Source organism: Takifugu rubripes, chromosome 21 (assembly GCF_901000725.2).
Source record: "Takifugu rubripes chromosome 21, fTakRub1.2, whole genome shotgun sequence".
Classification (NCBI taxonomy): Eukaryota; Metazoa; Chordata; class Actinopteri; order Tetraodontiformes; family Tetraodontidae; genus Takifugu; species Takifugu rubripes.
The window spans coordinates 9,145,473-9,161,489 of NC_042305.1; the positions used below are offsets into that span (position 1 = coordinate 9,145,473).

The following is a 16,017-nucleotide window of genomic DNA, read 5'->3' on the forward strand; positions in this document are numbered from 1 at the left end:
TGTGATTGACGGCGAGTCCGCCCAGTGGAAAACTATTTTCCTTTGTCCAGTGGCCAATAAGGTCTCGGCGCCTGGGAGCTTTGTGCTGAAGTACAGTAGTTAGCTTCCGTTCAGATCAACAAGCCACTATTTTGGAAGCAGTTTGATAAACACTCACTATTCCTCAGTCGCTATCTGTGTTTCCAGCAAGACGCACCAGGCGAGACCAGCACTAAACTAGCCGTGCTCAGAAAATATCCTCGTTTTTTTTATTTAAATGTTAGGGCAGTTAGCCTGTTTTATTGACAATTTTACATCAGCGAAGTTTGTGACAGGAAAACAGGCATTTACAATCGCTCGAACAACAGTAGCAAGAACTTCTCATCCTTCATTTGACAGATTTGGACTGTCGGTAATCAAAATTTTTTCTCTTTTTCGCCAAACAGAACAACTCACGACTCGTTTTTTTTTTTTTTTTTAAAAGAATTCATCCAAAATTACCTTTTGCCGCTTTATAATCGAAGAACTGCCTAAAAAAACGACGATATTGGTCGACAACAAACAATATATATATATATATCTATATTTGCTTCGTAAAAAGGAAACAGGGCGACCTTAGCTGTTAGCACTGTAGCTGGTTAATCTCTACCTGAACCGACTTGACAGTCATCAAGGTGGGAAAATATATTGAATTAAGTCAGACTGGTGGCGTCCTTCAACTTTTTTTATTATTTAAAGTAGCAAATCTGACCATTCCAGGGCTGCCTGTTAACGCGTAAGGCTGCAGAAAGCCACCTGGGTGTTTGGAGAGCCAGCAGCGTCAGCTGAGGCAGGTTGTGTACAGCCACGGAATCCCTCCTCGGATTGTTTTTTAGCGGTGTTATTGTTGAAAATGGCGGCGATCGGACTGGTGCAGATGTTGATCGAAGCAGCCGAGTACCTGGACCGCAGGGAACGAGGTAAAGTCACAATTACTTTGCTTTCTACGGTCTTGTGTTTCTGCAGAATTACTGTCACAGCCCATCCCCCACCGCTTATAATTTATGCGCCTGCCATATTCAAAGGCTGTCAAAAAACAAAACCCTGTTGATCTTTGCATTATATTCTCGCATTAGTTGTAAATCCTGAGGCGGGATTGTTAAAAAAAAAACCCAAAAAACCCACCGTATACTTTTCAATCTTATACATTTGGTAGTATTTGCAAGTATGCATGGTCAAGTTTATTTGCCTTTTCTCGTCATGCAATTATAAATAATATGTGGTAGATGCATTCAAATGTGCAGGGATTCATTGCATTCATGGAGGCCCCTCCTTTCCCTCTGTTGTGGTTTGCTTGTGGGGTTTATTCTAGTTCAAGATGACATCATTGTCCAGGCTGAAGCAGAGAAAATACTGTATGGAAATATTGTACAGAATTCATAAAATGCATGCCTGCAGCTCTGCACAGTATGCTTTCATTGATTCCATGCTGTTATATTTATGCAGTGCTGTTGTTCCTGACTTGGCATCTTTAGCCTGTGGGTATAAATTTGCCCTCACAGACATCAGGATTTGTGAGCACGATGTTGTTTGTTTGCTTGCAGAAGCCGAGCACGGCTATGCCTCCATGCCGCCGTTCATCAGCAGTCGAGAGAGGGAAAGCCTGAAACGGAAAAGCAAAAGCAAGAAAAACACAAGTAGCAGGTACTTGCACTGTAATGTCCCCTTTGAGTGCAGCACGGTCCGTCCATTCATTAGTTTTCCTTTATAAAAAACCCAAAAAAAACCAATTTGCATATTCTACATTTCTGGTGCCACATCTCATGTTCAGGTTCATTTTATTTGATGCTTATTCATATTTCAAAGAGAGATCAGGTGAAATTCATCCTCAAACGCCGTCACAATGTCTCACGTGTACTGTGTGTCATGTGAAAATATGGTTACATTTTCCAAGCCATTTTAAACCTCACAGTGATAGTTCACTGGATCTGTTACTCTTATTCTGCAGAAAACCAGTAAAAACAGAAATGGATTCAAGCCTTGAGCTTTATGTCTCCCTAACGTAACTGGTTTTTCAAGGTGTTTAAATATAACTACCTCACATTTACCAGGGGAATAAGCAAACATAAAACTGGGTGGTTAATATTTCAGCTAATTTAATGCAGTCTTGCAAAAAAAGTATATGAATCGAAGAAATCACCAGAGAATGGCTGCAGCTTCTTAAACAGCATCTGAGTCCTGTGTGACTGACAGCAGCAAACATCTCTCTGCGCTAAAGCGGCGGTACTCGGTAAAGGCCAACTGGGTTAGTCAAGGTGACTGCCGGTGACATTTGATTGGAGGGGAGGTGGCTTTGTGGGGAGCTGACCGCTCGGGCCAGAGCAACAGAATCTCCTGCACCCTCATCCTGTCAACCATAAAACAGTCTGATCAGGACCTTTCAGCATGAGAAGACTGAGTGAATGTCCATATCCAGATTAAAAGCCTTAAAAAGGTTTTAGTTTCATTTGTGAAAACTTCTGTGGTAGTCTAGATAACGGGTTGACCTACTTCACCAGACATAATAACATACATGAAAGCAAAGAGAGCACAGGGTGAGCGTGGAAACGATTCCAGGGATTAATATGAATATACGTGCCACCGGAGTTGGCGGCCAGCCACGAAATTCCAGTCACATAAAACGTGACGGCTGCCTTGTCGATGACAGACCTGGTCTGAACCCGCCTCAGGTTTGTCACCCGTTTGCTCATTCAGGGGACTTAATTGTCCGTCCTCTGCTGCGAGGAAACTCACGCAGGTCACTTTAGGATAAGAATTTATCCAGAACGTTAAAGCCCGCTCTCTCGTGAAGCTAAACTTGTGTTAGTGTTTTGAAATATGCAAACTTTGTGGCTAAAACTGAAGTTTTAAATGGGAGTAATAGAAAAAAAAAACCATTCTGGGCAGGGATATTGCTTCAACATCTTAATACGGCCCTGAGCAATAGTCACATTACTCAATGAATAACTTGGAGGCATGTGAATTAAATCAGTTTGCATTTGTAGAAAAGATCTACAAGAACCAGTTTGATCACAGTTAAAATGGATGAGTAGGTGTAAATGCTGTGAAATGGACAGAGCAAACGTTGTTACACCTGCTTGTGACACATTCAGAGCCACAGAAAGAAATAACCAAATTAGACTCTAATTGTGTTTTATTTTATTGTTATTTTAAAATGAACTTTCCATCATCTTTGGCCCCATGAAATGAAAATTGTGTGTATTATATCTCCTTCTGGGCAAAAGAAGACTTTTTCTGTTTTAAAGGATCACCGTGTCACGAGGATATTTGCTTTAGCCTGTTAGCCAGGATTATGTCCGCTGAGGCTCCTCGACCCTCACGGTGACAAATTTGTGTCGTTCCTGGATCGCCATGGCGAGCTCTAACAGGCACAAACACAGGTCATATGGAAGGGTCGTTATTTATAGTCCTGCGCTGTGAAGAAAACGCAAAACTAGCTTTGTACGTCAAATATAGAATGCTGGCCGCTTGTGGGTTTGTCCTGGTTTCCATTATGAAACCTGTTAGCTCACCAGGATCCACTCCGGCTGTTTTAACTTGACTACAGCCGCTCCTTCATCACTTCCATGTCAAATGGTATCATTTTGCTGGGCACAGATGGCTGATATGCTCAGATATGATCTTGGCTCTATGTCACAAGGAGACAGTGCAGCATTATGGCTGAATGACTGTTCCTCTGTAGGGGATCAGCCAACAACGTTGTTCTCTGCAGCTCTTCTCCTTTGAATTCAGACCAATCACGTTCTGAATAAATCTGAAGCCTCTCCAGTTGCCGTTGTTTCCCCATGGTGTGGATGTGCAGGCAGTGGGGGAGGGGACCTACTGTTTATTGTGGTCGTGTGTGTGAGTAGTAGTGACGCTCCCTCACTCATATCTTTCCTCCCTCTTGTGTTTCCTCACCTCCTCCACTTGTCTGTGTCTTTCCTGCTCTGTTCCTCAGTCTTGGCACGGAAGAGCAGAAGCTCCTCCATTACATAGATGGAGAGTCCTCCCCCACCCTGCTCACGAATGCACAGTGCAGCTATAGAATCCTGTGATCTTGCATCCTCCCCGAGCAGGAGGCTGTGCTCTTCATCGCTTGGTTCTGTTGCGGGTCGATGCTCTTGAGGAAGACCACGTGAAAAAGTGAATAGTGGATGATGAAAGAAGGTGGTTGTGTTAGAATTGGTTGGTTTGTCCACTTTTCCTATATGTTGTCAGTCCAAACCAATTTTTTTATTTTAGCTGCTGGACAGTGCATCTTAGGTTGATTCTCCTCACACTTTCTTATTTAAAGGAATCCTGACCATCGTGTAACACTGCCAATTAATATGAGATTAATAAACAAAGCCTTTTATACCCCCAAAGCGAAGGTTCACTGGATGTGCTCTGGCAGGCAACCCGGCTGTGCCGTCCTCAGGCTGGACATGTTTATAAAAATGACCTCTCCTTCTGGGAATCTGTCAGAATCACTGAAGCTGATTTATTTTTTAAAACCGGTTTCCTGCATGAACTGAGCACTGAAGGCCAAAACTGTGGTATTTGACTGGCTGTAAAGCTAAAATGCAGTGATCCCGGTTAAACAGCTCTGGTTGAACTTGCAGACTGGACCTGTGACGTCCCTCATTGGTCGGTAATGGGGAGAAAATGGGTGGTGACGATCCCAATTAAATAATATTTACATATTTGTGGAAATGTCAATAGCCCACTGCAGAGCACACACACCTGTGACACACAACCCCTTTTAGCAGTACGTAATCTGCAGATCTCTGAACGGTGAGAGGAAACCCACACAGGCAGAGACATAAAGTAGCATTAGCCGCTGACTCATACAAGGTTTTAGCTTCTTCATTATGTCAGTCTGCTGATGGAATCCAGCCTGATTGATCTGGACCTTCGGTATCAAAAGGAGCTGACGCTTCCACGGTGGCCGTCTATGCAAGCAGTCACCGCTGCTGCTGTGTTGACAGCAGAATCTCACAAGCGGTTTAGATTTTTAGGCTAAAAACAAACAATAATACTAATAATACAACTGGTACCTGCTGCTCTGTGAATTGCCATGGTGACACTGCAGGCTTGACAAAGCCAAAGAGGACTTGCGTGAGTGGTACCACAACCTTTCCTCTGCAGAGATGACACAATACAACCACCCCCACCCTCTTTCTATAGACTATAGAAAGCATTTTCTATTGCATGTGTGTGTGTCCAGAATGAGCAGGACGTTAGTCTCTGTGCTCTGTATCGCATCTGAATGTGCCTGTAGAATACTTTTATGGTCAGTACACAATAAGTTAAGTCAATTTCAAACACGGTAATGAAACGTGACTCTTAAAGGCATCTGTATTTGCTTTTCTGATAAATTATAGATCACATTTAAGCATAGTTGTTTTGGACATCTTTGTTGTGGGTCTAGGATGAAAATGTTGCGATTGTGTGTTTTTGTGGTTGATTCAGCTACCTTGCCTCTTCATCCTTTTGTTCGTTTATTATTATTATTGTTATTATTATCACACACTATATTGTGCACAGCATCTGTCATCAAATGGGTGCAGAATATGAGAATTAAATCTAGTAAGAGTCTAAAATGATGGGATTTAATCATATAGAGCTGGTCAAAATGTCAAAATGACTCTGGATTAGTTAATATTTATGTTATGTTCTGTGTGGGGAGCGTGTGGTGCTGCAGCTTGTTGAAATATGAGGAGCGGGTAAGAGTTTGGAGTCACCCCCTGACCTGAAATCTAACCTGAATATGTGGGATCGTTTCCCTGCTAGCACTGTTATGTCACCAGCGGTTTGCCCTGTACTGGAATGCAAAGTAGCCAGAGAGCTGGAGATCAGCAAGCATCAAAACCCTCGCGTGGCTCCTATAACTGTACAGAACACCAAGAACAGAGAGAAGAGAGCGTGAGTTTGGTCCTGAAGAGGTGGCAGCTTCAAAAACATGGTGCACCCCAGGATATAGGTCAGCGAGGGGCCTTGTCAAGCTAAAGGTGGAGAGGTTATTTAAAGACCTTCTGCCGGGGCAAAAGATCAGCTGAAGGTAGATGAGTCTTAAGAAATGCTGACAGGAGATTCTTCTTCTGCCTTCTGCCCCACAACCAGCCACAGAGGCCAGTCACATTCCTTTACAGGAAGTACACTGAATGAAATCACTGCAAACTCTTTTTGGTCGTCTCTTTTCCACGCTGCAGGAGCGTTAGCACGTATTCATCTCTCGGTTTACTTTCAGCGCCGTGTCTGCCAAACCCACCTTCTCTTGCGGCTGCATGCAAACAGGATAATGAGGCACTATGAAGGGGCATAGTCCCACTGGCTCCTGTCTGTTTCCAGTTACTGTTACTATGTTTACCCTGGACTTCCTCATCGCACTCCATCCAAAGGAAAATGCACCAGTGTCCTCTGAAGGACCAGACCCAGGCCTCGGAACACCCAGCTTGCTTTTCCTTTTTCCCAGTAGTGCTCTTTGACAGCCATCCCGGCTGCTCATAAACTCCTACGCAGCCTCGTCATGCTCACTCACACCCCTGCAGAAAGCCCCCGGACTGCATTAATGAGGGAGCTGAAACATTTTTTAATCTGTGAGGCTGTTATTATTTTGGGTTCTCACATGTGCTTTGTTTCCACAGGTCTACACACAATGAAATGGAAAAGAACAGGTATGTCCGAAATGTCCGATTTCAACGTGAATTATAGAAAGGTTTAATATTTTGGTCTGTTGCTATGACAACAAGACACCATATGCATCTTTTAAAAATGTTTTCTCAATTGTGTTGCCTGTGTTTTTATTACCTCTTCTATTCTCCATGTGCTAGTTGATGCCCAGGCAGCCTGAATAATGCATGTTACGTGCATGTGTCACATGTCAGGCCTGGCTGTAAGTCAGAATTATGACCATAGCCATCATGTCCATCCTGGCAAAATTAATTAGCAGCGCCGTAACGATAGTACGCCATCACAGGCATAGCCAATCACTCACTGGGACAAACTTGGGATGAACCTCACTACTGTAACGTCAGGGCTGTGTTTGTGGTGCGTGTCTGTAGCTTATTGTAACGTGACTCTGAGGGGTCAGAGGTGAGGGTGAGGACGGCGGAGTGATTTATGGTATGGCTTTACTGAAAAAGGGACCCTGTTTTTATTCTTGGGTTAGTATTAGGTCCAGGTGTGGTGAAGCCAGTTTGCATTGCAGGGTTGGGGTTAGGGGTAAGAAGGCACCTTCCCTTCCTTAAGTCCCACCTAATAAGGAGAGAAGTGTAGAACAGAGCCATGCATGCAGGCATACATTCATTTATTCATTCACTCTCCCTTGTCACCTATTGACACAGTGCACTGGAGCCACCCTGAACCAGTATGACCTGCCACGGTGCGAGCAGCCACACCCAGTGCTGTTATCTCTTCCTGTGACAACGTGTGACCTGTGCTGCTCCGAGAGGCTGCTGCTGTTTGACAAACTTTACCCCGCCGATCTCCGATTATGTCAGAGCAACACCGGCCAGGGCGGTTGCGCTCTAGTGCGCGTGCCCTTTGGCCGGAGTCAGCTGAGAACAGCACGCCTGCTTTCAGCTGCTGCTCTGCGTGTTTGTGTCCGAGGTGTGTGTCGTTAAAGGGCAAGTGGTGGCCGCGTGTCTGCGCCAGTCCCCCGAACACAAATTATCCTGATTTGAATAAAGTCCCCTCTACTGCAGCCTCGCCATCCTCGACTAGCAGAGAGCTCTTCCAGCCAGCCCTCGGCTGCAGGGGAAAAAAAGCCCTTTTTGAAAACGCAGAGTCTGACGTGCACGCCGCCTACTCCAGCAGCACGCAGACATACGCACCAAGCAGAGGCTGCAGCTCGGAGGTGTGTGTTGTGTAACAGCGGGGTCAAGTGAACACACAACACCCACCAGACCTTCGCAACTACCGAAGCTGCCAGCTCCGAGCAGCTGGGAGCAGGGTGGGCGACGCAGGAAGGCCAGCGACGACAGCGATGAGTTCAGATTGGAACAGTTATTTCAGATAATCTTTCATCTCGCGGCACCTTTCTTATTAAAGGGAAGAGGTTTTGCGTGCTGCTGCTGAATGAAACCGCTGTGTAGCAACAGTACGTAGCACAATCACACCCAGTCTGCAAATGTAGCCGGTCCTGCTGAAGAATGGCTCACCTGCCTGATGTTAGTGCTGTTTATTAATTACCAGAACTGCCAACGTTCAGAAAGTCGTTAAAAAATCAAACGGCTGCTTATTTACGCAATCAACAAGCACACTCATTTATATCGCAAGTGTTACAGATTAATGACTCATTTCTGAACAGAAAAGTCAGTTTTTCTTTCTTTTTTTTTCATTTCATTGATCATGTTTTACAATAAAGCAACTGGTGACGTCTCCAAATGCTCATGGCTTTGTTTTCTCCTCCTCTCTTGTTCAGACGGGCACATTTACGGCTCTGCCTGGAGCGCTTGAAATCGCTGGTTCCTTTAGGACCAGACGCCAACAGGCACACCACCCTCAGCCTGTTGATGAAGGCCAAAGATCACATCAAGGTGGGTTCTTCAAGCTTTTTATTCCACGCGGCTGCATCTTCATGGCGTTGCTTTCCTCCCTCTTTCCATCCCGCAGAAGTTGGAGGAGAGTGACAGGAGAGCTCAGCACACTATGGATCAGCTACAGCGAGAGCAGCGGTACCTGAGGAGACGTCTGGAGCAGCTGGGGGTGGAGAGGACCCGCATGGACAGCACCGGCTCAAATCTGTCCTCCGACAAGTCGGACTCTGACCAAGGTGGGGCGCGCTAAGGTTTCTCTAGAGAGCTGTTGCTTGTTTCTGCTGTAATAACGTGATTGGCTGCAGCAGTGGCGGCTGCGCTCATCAGAGCGGTTCTGAGTCTGCAGCCACCGAGACATTTGCGAGATTTGGCAGCTTAGGCAAACATGCTGCTCGGTGAGCGGGTACAAGTTCCAAAAATTAATATTGGGGTTTATGAAATAAATCGTATAAGAACGGGGAAGTCACAAGGCTCTAAGCCTTGTTGAATCAAGCTAATTAAAAGTCAGAGACTGAATTATTCAATATTCTTGCCAAGCAGTTTTTCACCAAACTTCCAGCAGCCCCTTACAATAATATCCGGAATCCTGTCATTCCCGGCTCCCTTGAAAACTAGCTAGACTATAAAATAAAGAATATCTCATCCTCAAATGTGTCACGGCTTTAATTTGTCCGTTATTAACAAGGTTTTAACAATGCTCTCAACATTCTTCTCCCTTGTTTCAACAGAGGACCTGGATGTGGATGTGGAGGGGACGGATTTCATGCTGGGTGACCTGGAATGGAGCACCAGCAGCGTGAGCGACTCAGGAGACGAGCGAAGCAGCCTGCGCAGCAGCTGTAGCGACGAGGGCTACGCCAGCGCCAGCCTGCAGCGCCTGCAGAACACTCAGGAGACGGCCAAGCAGCTGGGCTGCAGCCTATAGACAGCACTCCTCATTGACACAAGCCCCGCCTCTTCCCAGGGTCACCTCGCCACTCCCTCATCCTGCTCAGACCCCCCCCCCCCTCCCCGCCCTCCCAACTCCTCCCAAATAACTGACCAAGCCTGAGGCCCCTCCTCCAGCCGGGCCTCTGCGGTGACTTTGAACTGCAACACCTCTGGACGGCCGTACGCATCCAGCACATCAGCAGCAGCCGGTGCTCAGGGTGTTGCCCTCTCCGCACCAGTCCAACGAGGGATGGAAAGACACTCCCCCATTCACCCGTCCACTCGTCCTTCCGTCCATAAATTAACTTTCAGCCTGAGAATGTTACCACACAATATCCCACTGCCTCTTTTTCAGTGCCTCAAGAGCAATGAGAAGCACTTGTGAGATTTCACCACACACACACACACACGCGCGCACACACACACACACACAGACTTCTCCATCCCTACCTTTTGTCTAGTGTGAAAGAGTCCTCCTAAGTTTGACACTGACCCTTTTTAATCCATCACTCCTGACAATTCACACTTTGTTCTTGTGAGCAAAGATGTGCTGACCCCTCCAGGTAGTGGACTCTAGTATGTGTGTGTGTGTGTGAATGCGAGTGTGTTAGTCAGCAATAGTTTGTGTCCCACATGTTCGCCCAGTTTAACCATCCGCATCTTTCAGAGGGAGATGAAACACCCCCCGTCCCCCCCAAAACACAGTGTGCAGCATGAGATTGTGAAGGGGCTCCGGGGATGGATGGGGGGGGGGGGATTTCCATGTTGTCTGCCTCTCTCTGATGACTGTGGCCCCGTTTGATCGATTTATTTTATTCTAAAGGTGCGTCTGTCACATCGGGTGATGTCACTCGCCGAGAAACGTTTGTAACACCGGGGGGGGCGACATCTGGGCAGTTTCTGGCTCTTCCCTGCTCCACACTTGCCAAGAGTTAACAGGAAGGGACGGCGGCGCGGGGCACATTCCATTAGAAGAGTGGCAGTTAAGACAGAATTCATTCTTTTCTTTTATTTTTGGACCTTTCTGCCAGTTATCTGCGAGGGACAGTTTAAGGAGTCACCCTGAAACAGGACGCGGGCTTTAACTTTTCACTGGGAACGCAGAGTTTTTTCCTTGTTCCCGTGGCTCTAAAGCAACAGAACCTCTCTGCCTTCATATCTATTTATTGTTTCTTCAGAAATATACGCCTTTTAATGTACATATTTTACAGAAAGTCTGTCTATTGAGGGAAAAAAAGGTATTTATTAAATATTCTAAATATACAAAAAACTATATATAAATCTATTTAATTAGTCATAGCCTATGTTCTTGTGAAGTTTATTGAGAGTTTTCTATGTGTAGTTTGCACAGCGTAGTCAATCCATAGAGTATTTAGACTATTAGACTACTATAGAAATGTCTTTTTGTGCCTCGGCTTTATGTCTGTCTAGAATTTGGCACGAGTTCTAGTGAATCTTTGTGGTCACACGAGAATTTAAAAGCCAGCTCAGCCTTTTATTGGGAGGAGTGGAGATAAAACAATAAAAAAAAAAAATCGGAATAATTTTGATAAAAATGTGAATTTTAAAAAGTACAAAAGTGGGAGAAGAGGGTGGATGGACGACGTGATTCCTTTTGGTTTGTGGTTGCGCTCGCTGGGGCATCTCTGCAGAGTCTGTCAATGCTTTTGCCCCGGGGGTGGGCAGGAGAGGAGGGCAGCTTTCTGAATGTAGATGCCCTCAAAGCTGCCGCAAGGCACCAAAACAGCACCAAACAGAACCGTCCTGTTCTCAGTATCCACCCATCAAATCTCAGCTAAAAACACGAAAATAAATGGTCTTTTTCAGTGTGGAATGCTGCTTCTACCAGTTTCTTTTGGTCAGTTTGGAACCTCTTCAGTGGATTTGTGTAGCACGCTGTTATTGGGTCTATCTAAAGTGGGGGGGGGGGGGGGGGGGTTGTTGAAAAATAGGTGTGTGTGAGCAGGTGGGTTCTCTGAAACACCATCTGTTGGCGCAGGCGTGTGTGTGTTGTTTCGTCACCGTCTTCAGAGAGAAATCTGGGGTGGTAGCGGGTGGGAGGTTCGGGGGGGAAGCCGTTTGTCAGACTACAGTTTTGTTCATTTACTAGTAAAATGCAAAAAAAGGAACTTGACTAACCCTTTCTGAACGCATTAATGTCTGTATGGGGCCATCGCTGAGGCCTGTCAATCACCGACAGGTGCACACCTCTGTGTGTGTGTGTGTGTGTGTGTGTGTGTGTGTGTATGCGTGTGTTTGTGTATCTAAAAAAAACCTTTTGAAAGGGTGCTTGAAATCTGCCTTGAAATGCAGATGTGGAACCTCTCAAAGTAAGAAAGAACAAGACTTAATTCAGACCAGTTATTTAAGCTACAATCCTTCAGCAAAGGGGCCGCTCACGTGCACGTTTCAGTCTGGGCTCGCACGCAGAGTGGCTCCAAAACACAAGCGCGTACCGATCAGAAGAGCGTGAATTCTCCCGTCCATTCCTCCCCGTCGTGCAGATCCATGCTCGGTGCTTTCATCAAACACACACTCGTGCATCGTAGCTCTGTGAACGCCGCCGTCGCCGCCACCCGCTGCCTTTCTCCTCAGAAAGGCCAAATGTCTGTTTTCAGAAACAATAACTTAAAGAAGCGTGTTCTGTGCACTTACTTTTTAAAAAAAAAAAGGAAAAAAAAAAAAGAAATTAGAGATTTGAACACGATTGAAATCCATGTTTTTGGAAGGACGGGGGCATCAAACCCTTTGGGAAATAAATTGTGCAGCAGAAATTTATATTTGCCATTGGTATTAAAGGAATAAAACATTTGAAACCCTTGTTTACAGACCTATTTACTCGTCTCTGTCATTATTTATGGGGGGGGCTGTGCAGTGATTGCACTCCAGGAACAACTGAAGATGAGGGCGCCTCTCAATGACTAATCTTCATGTTGGGTTCAAACAGACAGGTTTTTGCACAGCTGACGAGAGCGACTCGACCAGGGACCGATCCTCGCCAGCGATCCACAGTGCTGCAGAATAATCTGCTGGCCAAATCCCAGGTTTGATCTGGCTGCCTCTCAAAAAGAGGGGGGGGGGGGGGGGATCTGGCAGACGCCTCAGTGGCACCAACATGATTCAGAAGATAATCATGAGAGAAATCTGGTGGAGAAAAAAGTTTTATAAAACTTTTCCCTTGAGATGCTCTTTACTCCTAATTTGGAGTTTTTCTTTCATATTCATATCCATTTAGTTATTTTTTAATCTAAACGTTCTCACTCATACTGAAGACTGAAAGCTGTTACTTCAGTCAAGCTACTGTGAAAACTCCACCTCAGATCACAACCCGCCCATGAAATATTGGCCTGATGCCGCTCTGCGGTGTAGCCTGAGCTAGCACGTTCCAGCGGAGCCTATTGACATAACATACCTGCAGCTGTGTGTGTTGTCATGGTGTTGACAGAGTTGTGTAAGAATGTTTGTATGTCAGTCACAGGCCTACTGACCCACCTGTCCTGTCCTCGCTTGTCAGATTATCCAAATCTAACCTAAGATTATCCTGCACCAATACGCCCAAAGGCTTAGACCTTTGCCCCCTGACACAACTGCACCCAATCATACGTTTACACGCCTGCAGAGCTGCACGGTGACAACCTGCCTGACGCCAAACCACCTGCTGTGGAAACACACATTAGGTAGAATAATTAGGTAGAAGCACTCAGGAGATTTTGAAATGAGAAATTCGGTCAAGATAATATGAAAACTAACAGATGTATGTTATTGTTCATATTCTAATTCGTTTTTAGAAAAAACGTCGGTGGGAGGTGCTTCAGACTTGTTGTCGTTAACCACATGGGGGAGACAGGGAACCCCCCCCCCCCCCCCCCCCCCGGGTAACAACAACCGCCAGGGGGCGACAGAGACGTTTGGCATTTTTGCATTAACAAGATTCCATCCCAGCCTGGTTAAAGCCAAACAGGGATTTCTTCATAGATTAAAACAGTATAGATATCTCAATTTAAAAATAAATGGGCTGTGTCCACCATTGTCATATTTAAAGAGGTTTCTTCACTCATTCACAATTCAGCACACAGACGTCCTACATTCACTTTACCAGTATGGATTACGTCATTTGAAATGAACAGATGTATAAGCGGATCCGGTTAGAAGTGGTCACATGCTCAGTGAGCATCCTCCGGCAGCTTCGGAGGTTTTGGATTTTGATGTGATCTTTGCATGATGAATGTTTGCGGAAGCGGATGAGGATCGAGCTGAAAAGCTGCATCCCGGGGGATCTGACATTTGTGAAGATCCCCGAAGGCTGAACAAAGGCCACTCAAGTGGCCCTGAAGCTGAACACGCACCGAGCGTAGCAGAAACCCGCACTGTGTGTTTGTAACAGCTGGTAAATCAAAGCAGCAACGAAACGAAGCTGATGCCGATACTTTACATCCTCTCTCTTTATGACAAGCAAACAACCTGCTGAAAAGAAATTCTTCGTATACAAAACACGCCTCTTGCAGCCATGTAACCCCTCCTCTGTCTCCTCGTGCCTTTTCTGCAGTGACATGGAACTGGAACCCCGAAGTCCTCCAGTCTGCTTTGCTGGACCATCAGCGCCCTCTACCGGTAGTGTGGTGTAACAACTCAGCACCAGTTCATCACGATCTTTTTTTCTGCGTGTTTCCTGCCATATTACTGGTTTTATTGTTAAATTGTACGAAAAGAGCAGCTAAAATCTACTGACATTTGCTTTATGGCCCGTATCATCCAACCGACTGATGCCTATAGAAGAAGAACTTAAATAGCAGTCTGAGATAAACAAAACGAGAGGAATCTGACATGGCTGCATACATTTTGCGGAGTCACTGGGGTGCACTTCTCTAAAGAGGCCTTTTGGGAAAGAAATATGGCTGAGAAAAATCCTCCCGCTCAGAAAAACCGCTTGTGCAAGCGTGTTTTCAATGCTGGTCAGTTCACCGCATCCTGTCTTGCTTGCTGTTCTAGAACCTGACTTGGATCCGTTTAGGGAAATACTGAGTCCTGGATTTCACTCTCTTAACACAGTCGGACCTGATTTACAGCAAAACCTGTCACCCTGGCAGCAACTTCTGAATCACCAAGAACCAGAATCATTCGGCACCATTCTGGTTAGCTGTGAATAAGATGATCGATAGTACAATCAACACAATATGTTTAAGATACTTAAAACTTCTGGGTTCAGTTATAATAAGACCAAATTAAAAGTGTCTATCTGGAATCTGCAATCCCATGCAGAACAGTGCCTCCTAGTGGTTATATGGGAAAACGCACGTTTCTGTTTCAGGGGACAGATTTATAATTTTATTTTTTGTTACTGTTGTTTTCTTATTTTAACCCTGATCAATTGCACTGGGTTTCCCACGAGTGGATTTTCGAGAACAAATCGCCTGTGCCATGGGATTATAGGGTTGTAAACCCTTCTACTTCAGTCCAGGCAAGTTTGCCGCAGAAGCTTTGGTGCCCTCTTGTGGTCATCAAATGGAAAGCCATCATACTTTTTTTTCTCTTTAAAATTCGTACAAATTTACACGTACTTCACCGTAGATGTAAAGCAGAGAAACATTATTTTAAACGCTATGTTTTAAGGGAGGTCTTATTCGGTAAGATGCGTGACTTAACTACAGGTAAATACTTTCCCCCCCAGCTTAATGCTGTTTTTCCTAAGGTGATTTCCCCACTTAAACAGCATTTATTTCAAGATAATTCATTCTACCACTTTCATTGTGGATAATTTAATGATGTCTGAGGATGGTTTAGCAGTGGGAGCACGGTATACCGGGCTCTGTTCCAGCCCGGGACGCCCTGACGACCGTCTGCAGGGAAGGACGCTGCAGGCTGCAGTCCTTCATCTGCCTCCTGCTCTCCCCTTCACAGGGGCGCGGCCCTCCTTCATAAATCAAACCAGGAACAGGACTGGGGCCAGCGACAGCCGCACGTAGACCCAGAACACACATCCTCCGGATACTAAATAATAGTTAAGGATGGTGATGTTAGATAATGTTTATGTGAACTGTACCACCTCGTGCTAATCCAGAATATCTATAAAACACATTTAATATCTTACTAAAAGAAGTTATATATTGTAGACTGGCCGAATGGGGCCAGTGTGACGAGTTTCATCGTTGATTTAGATGTTGCGGAGGGGGGGGGGGCGTGCGGGGGTGCAAGAGACTGCAGCACAAAAACCACTGATGGCGCACAGCATTGAAAAGCTGCGCTGACAGAAGACAGCAGTTGATATAACGGGGGGGGGGGGGGGGGGGGGGCGTAAACACTAGTGGGAAATCACTACAATTGTGAATTTATATGTCGGTGTTATTAAGGGAAATGTGACGTCGTGGTCAACAGACAGAATAGGTCCACAAGTTTCAGGACGCGACATTGGGTTTTGGTGTTAATGTCTGAGCAGAATGACGGGGGGAGCCGCATAAGTGACCCCGTGTCTCCCCGTGGGGTGGAGTCTTTGCAGGTTTCTCCTCATCTCCTGTTCTCTCTGCGTCAAATGATGCGCCGGCTCCCGCACTATAAAAGCACCTGTCCTGGC

The 16,017-nt window shown here is 45.7% G+C and overlaps 1 protein-coding gene across 2 annotated transcripts; it reads left to right on the forward strand.

Moving 5' to 3' along the window:
* The first annotated feature begins 92 nt into the window (after window positions 1-92).
* mxd1 (MAX dimerization protein 1) lies at window positions 93-12,283 on the forward strand. Of its 2 annotated transcripts, XM_029829762.1 has the most exons (7): window positions 93-653; window positions 739-938; window positions 1,563-1,662; window positions 6,627-6,656; window positions 8,405-8,519; window positions 8,596-8,755; window positions 9,248-12,283. In XM_029829762.1, the coding sequence occupies exons 2-7, from the start codon at window positions 872-874 to the stop codon at window positions 9,442-9,444; spliced, it is 669 nt and encodes a 222-aa protein (XP_029685622.1). In that variant the 5' UTR covers window positions 93-653; window positions 739-871; the 3' UTR covers window positions 9,445-12,283. The 2 variants fall into 2 exon arrangements, with proteins under 2 accessions (XP_029685622.1, XP_029685621.1); XM_029829761.1 differs by having other exon boundaries at window positions 93-938.
* Window positions 12,284-16,017: the final 3,734 nt, after the last annotated feature.

Bases quoted from the DNA above. Each gene is read 5' to 3' on its own strand.
- mxd1 (XM_029829761.1), top strand. From the start codon at position 872: ATGGCGGCGATCGGACTGGTGCAGATGTTGATCGAAGCAGCCGAGTAC. The intron at 939-1,562 runs GTAAAGTCACAA...GTTTGCTTGCAG, and splicing joins CCTGGACCGCAGGGAACGAG to AAGCCGAGCACGGCTATGCC. The intron at 6,657-8,404 runs GTATGTCCGAAA...TCTCTTGTTCAG, and splicing joins AATGAAATGGAAAAGAACAG to ACGGGCACATTTACGGCTCT.